General features: G+C 41.1%; 1 protein-coding gene across 1 annotated transcript; it reads right to left on the reverse strand.

Annotated features, from left to right (window-relative positions):
- Positions 1–298: 298 nt before the first annotated feature.
- LOC130703774 (uncharacterized) lies at positions 299–3,297 on the reverse strand. The gene is made up of 3 exons (XM_057525234.2): positions 1,654–3,297; positions 713–1,578; positions 299–642 (listed from the first exon to the last, which is right to left on the reverse strand). The coding sequence occupies exons 2-3, from the start codon at positions 1,564–1,566 to the stop codon at positions 522–524; spliced, it is 975 nt and encodes a 324-aa protein (XP_057381217.1). The 5' UTR covers positions 1,567–1,578; positions 1,654–3,297; the 3' UTR covers positions 299–521.
- Between the last annotated feature and the right edge of the window lie 1,600 nt (positions 3,298–4,897).

The raw sequence follows: 4,897 nt of genomic DNA on the forward strand, positions 1-4,897 counted from the left end.
AGCATTGATTACAGAAACAAACATGGCTGCATTAAGTGTGTTTAAATCAATTTACCAGGTTGTACAAGTTGATCTTCAACATGCTTTTTTACGATGACACCATTCATGCAATGCCAGCTTGATTCGTTTGACACTGCAGCCTATTAAATTACGACGTTTTACGTAGAACTGTAATGGGTTTCTGTGAGCTGAACTTTTGTTTGGATTTTCAATAGCAGACGAACGTTCTACTGGGCTAATATGTCGCCGTCTTGTAACATACGGTACAAAACGTTTCATATTGATCAAAACGATGGAATTCAATGTGACATTATTCGTATTATTTAGCTCGCAGTGATCAGGTTCCTTGAACATAATGGATAAAACCAGCAAGGCCAGCTTGCCTTAGCATGAAAAAAAAAGGACTTCAAGTCACATAAGTTAAAAAAATAGGGGGCAGGTTACACATAAAACAAGAACACAAAAAACAAAGAAACATAATTAGATGAATGTTTTCAATTATTTGAGGCTGTAAATTTTCTCTATCCAAAGAAAGGAAGCTTGCATTTCATTTCGCTGCAATCGGCGTTGCCACTACGAGCGCCATTTTTGAACGCTTCTAGCTTCTTGTACATGTAAGAAGGAACTAGAGGCTCCAGAAATCTATAAAATATACATAAATTATAAACCATGGTTTACGTTTTACTTCTTTAAGCATGAAAAAAGAACTTACGTGATAATGGGCTCTGTAAACTTGCCCAATCGGCTAGTCATGTGTCCAGCTTGACATGAGAATTTCTCGAGGCATGTGTCGCTCTTTAACGCGCGCATGTAGTTGTCAAGCACGTTGTCTACGCGAGCAGCTAACGAAGCTAATCTCCTAGACTGTTCCGCTGGCAAAAAGCGATCGAAATCAAAAACTTCGTTGAGATCTTCTACGCCAGACAGGTCGCGCCCCATGCGTCTTCGACCAAAAGCTGATACAGCGGGAAAGAGGAAGAGGACGACAATGAAACCCAAGAAGAGAATGCTGGAAATCAACATGACGGGAGCTAAAAGGACCAATCCAACGGCTGATGTAATGTCGAAAGTCCTGTCAGCCATCTGTCGCATGCTGGGCATGTTTTTCCAGAAGCGAGACAGGGAATGTCCGTAATTTTTGACGTAAGGCATCAAATCCTTAAGTTTGGGGTAGTACTTTTCTGCCACTTGAGGCAGGTAATAATAGACATAGCCCATGGTGGTTTCGTGAGGGTTACTGTACAGGGCAGGGACTGGAATCGGGTGAGATGATGGATGCACAGCTGGTGAAGCTCGTGACGGAAATGAAACTCCTGCTACAGGTGGCGGTAATGTTGCTGGGACTGGAGACGGGGCAGCCGGTGATTTTAAATAATTGGCATACGAAGCTTCAGATTTGAGCGCATGACTTTCTCTGCTCTTGATTTTCTCCGAATGATCGGCAGAATTTAGCAAAGCCGGTTTGGAATCAATAGCAGGATCAGCAGCAGCAGCGGCTGAGCATGCAGCAATCATGGATGCAGCCAATAAGAGGCACAGCAAACAATTTCTTGATAATTTGTACATCTTGGTATTTAGCTAAATTCATTTAAAAACAATAGCCGTGAGTAAATTGAAATTTCAAGAACTGAATCACTGCATCATTCTAGTTACCGTGATAAAAAAAGGTTTCTTGAAAGTATTTAAAATCACGACAAATTCAGATGAGGGTTTCAAGCTTCGAACACTGTATTCCGTAGTGGGAGTACTGGAAGCAAAAATAAAGTTTGCGTTGCACCGGACTTGGGACCAAGTTCACCTTCGGATGTCTCTCGAACGACTGATGAAAACTGTTCCATAGTGGTCCTCTTTTGTATACCTATCGAAAACCTACCTGGCGACGTGCTTGGCTGTAAATAATTAGGCCCCAATGCGGATCCTCCGCCTTTCGCCCCCCTCTCCGTTCTCTCTTTCTCCACCCATACCACCGGCCCACCCACCTGATAGTTTTCGACACCCATTTGCTTAGCGAAAGGTACTATAGGAAGTCTAGTGGGTTCGGTATGACGTAGAAAACAGAAATCGGCTTGTGCCGCAGACGAGAAAAACAGACGCGGTTAAATCAAGTGGTCGCGCCAAACCTTGGAGAAAACTCGTTTGCATAAATGAGAAAGTTAGACACAGCTGCCGTTCAGACTGACAGCCGGAAACGATATCTAGTGACACGATATTTTCCCTTCACTGCACACACACAACCAAAAAAAAGATGGTAATTTTTTTTTTATCTGCGTAAAGATGCAAGTATGACGTCAACGACCATTACAGACTGCGGGAGTCCCTGAGATTTGGCAATTTCGTCAAATCAATGGTGCATGTTGATGTCAGAAATTAAGCCGTATTATGAATTAAACAGTGAAGGTAGCTAGTCTGGCGATAACAGAATCCGAGAGCGGTAGATCGACTGGTAAAAGTGGACGGAAATATAACGGAATAACGTTTGCGGCAGAAGTTTTCAGAACCAAGCGGTTGTGCGCAATGGTAAGTTCAAAAAGGTCAAGCCACTACCAACATCCCATACGATATGGCTGTTTCCACCTGCCAATTTAAGCAAATCGTGGTCTTCCTCCTTTTAAATGTCGCAATCAAATGTCTGTTTTCTAGCAATAAGGCCAATGAATAGGATGTTTAAACGAAATGTACTGAACGGTATTCTCGACGATCTCCGGACGCCAGCGCGGAATTCAAATTCCCTTTTCAAGAGTAAAAGGCCGATTTAAAATAGATATGCACTCCTTACGTACGTGCTTTTCCCACCTACATGGGTGGGAAATATCAACAAAAAATCGTGAAAATAAAATTACGGATCGACTGGGTATTTTTGAATGGATGTTGATCGTACGCACGGAAAGAGAGGGAAGACGAGCAGCAAAACCGCACCCATCGAACGGTGATCTTGGTTGGAAAGTTCAGAGGTCAGAATAGGTTCACCGTTACTTCTTTCTCAACAAACAGAAAGAAACTAAATAGAAGCAGTGAACGTTATTACAACTTCCAAAAAAAAAAAAGAAACCGGTGGAACTTTACTCAAAATGAAGAGTGTCGAATGGCCTTTCGGCATTTGTTCCGTGAACTCGTACATTTCCCAACTCGACATCAATGCCTAACGCGCTCATATACGGTTTCGTGAGGAGCATCTTTAATGTTTAGAACGAAGTGAACCAACGATGAGCAAGCCCAGTAAGATGAAAAATGAAAACGGCGCTTCTTACACAAGTGCCAGAGGAGGGATACAAGTATTTTTTTTGTTTCAAAGGCCAACGCACTTGCGCATTTCGAAAAAAAAAGAGACAAGAAACAGTATTCAGTAAGAATACCATAATGTAAATAAGGCAAACCGCAATCTCAATATTTGCTTCCGTTGAATTTGGCAGCCACCCTCAAAACAAATTGGCAAGTACATAAAACACATCCAGTTCCGTCTAAATCGATCGAAAGGCCATGGTAGAAAATTTACCAACAACACGGTTATTACAATTTTCGATGGTTTCCGTCGCATTTTTCCCTTTGTTAGAGGTCGATAAAAAAATAGGATGATATGCGCTGTACACAAGCACCTTTGTTATCGCCAAGACGAGAGAGTAGGTCAACATTGTACGGATTCGGTCAGTTCGTCTGTGTGATAAATCCAACAATATTCTAAAGTGACAGGCGGCCCCTTTTTTAGCAATTCAAATTTTTGTTACAAGTTTCCTATCAGAAGATTTCGAACTTTAGAGCTTGAATAGTGGGGAATCAGGGGGCTTCCGGGCTTTGGGAATCAGTTCCTTCCTTCTAATGCAATCCGTTGAGGAAATGGTCGAATACCATCGGCTTTCGAAAAAATTATTGCTTTTGTTGTCTGATTTCTCATGCTAAAACCGAACAAAAAATCTATGTATGGAATAACATACATCAATCGAATCCACAATGGTTAGGGAAAAAAAAAAAAAAAGAGTAACGAACCACAATGAATTTTAAATTAAGGGCGGCAGATGCTAACTCTTTTTTTCCCTGTAATTTATGTCATCCATTCATTCCAATTTTTTTTATCAACCTGAAAGAGCGCACCGAGATCTATCCCAACTTTAATAATATAATTTTTTCACCAAGATATTATTGTTACACTACAGTTCGACGTACGAGACTGGAAGTGCATCCAGTTTGCTTGTATCCTAAGCGATTGGCAAATATGCATAGATCACGGCAGAAAAAAAAAACTTATCATTGCGCACGAAAAACAAAATAACCGTAACGGTTAGAAAGAAGATCAATTGCATACGAGCGACCTCTACGAAATTGTCGGTGTTTTCTTCATGAACTTCTCAGGATCCGGCTCAAGTTCAAGTTCAACCATGGCTTTCCATAGGACTTGTAATGTACCTTGAACAACGGATGTCGTTAAGCACACCGTAAACCTTGTTTGCAATGCCTTTTTTCTATTTTTTTTTTTGTACGTGTTCATCTCAACCCGGAAGACGTCCTTTCATGTCTTATCGCTCGAGATAAAGTTTCAAAATCAATAACAACCAAATGTAGGTCACCTTGGAAGTTATCCACGCCAAAATAAAGAGAGGGGGATGGTTTACGCTATTATTTTCTGGAGGCTAAGACTTTTAAAGAGAAAGTTGGGTCAAGCGAAAAATTTCCACATCGCTTGCCCATCTTCGACAGCTGCCCACAAAAATTCCAATTTCGAAAATGCTGGCCGGTGAAAGAGAATCTTTCCATTCTTATCCCCTCGTTGCTTTCTCCTGACCTCAATTCAAAATCCCTTTTTTGACGTTCCTCGCTCCAAAGTAAAGATAAAACAAAACAGCGAAAAAAAAAAAAATAATGGACATAAAATTGTGACCTAGTTTTCAACACCGAAGGAAGTCGA

The sequence above is a fragment of the Daphnia carinata genome, chromosome 7 (genome assembly GCF_022539665.2).
Source record: "Daphnia carinata strain CSIRO-1 chromosome 7, CSIRO_AGI_Dcar_HiC_V3, whole genome shotgun sequence".
Classification (NCBI taxonomy): domain Eukaryota; kingdom Metazoa; phylum Arthropoda; class Branchiopoda; order Diplostraca; family Daphniidae; genus Daphnia; species Daphnia carinata.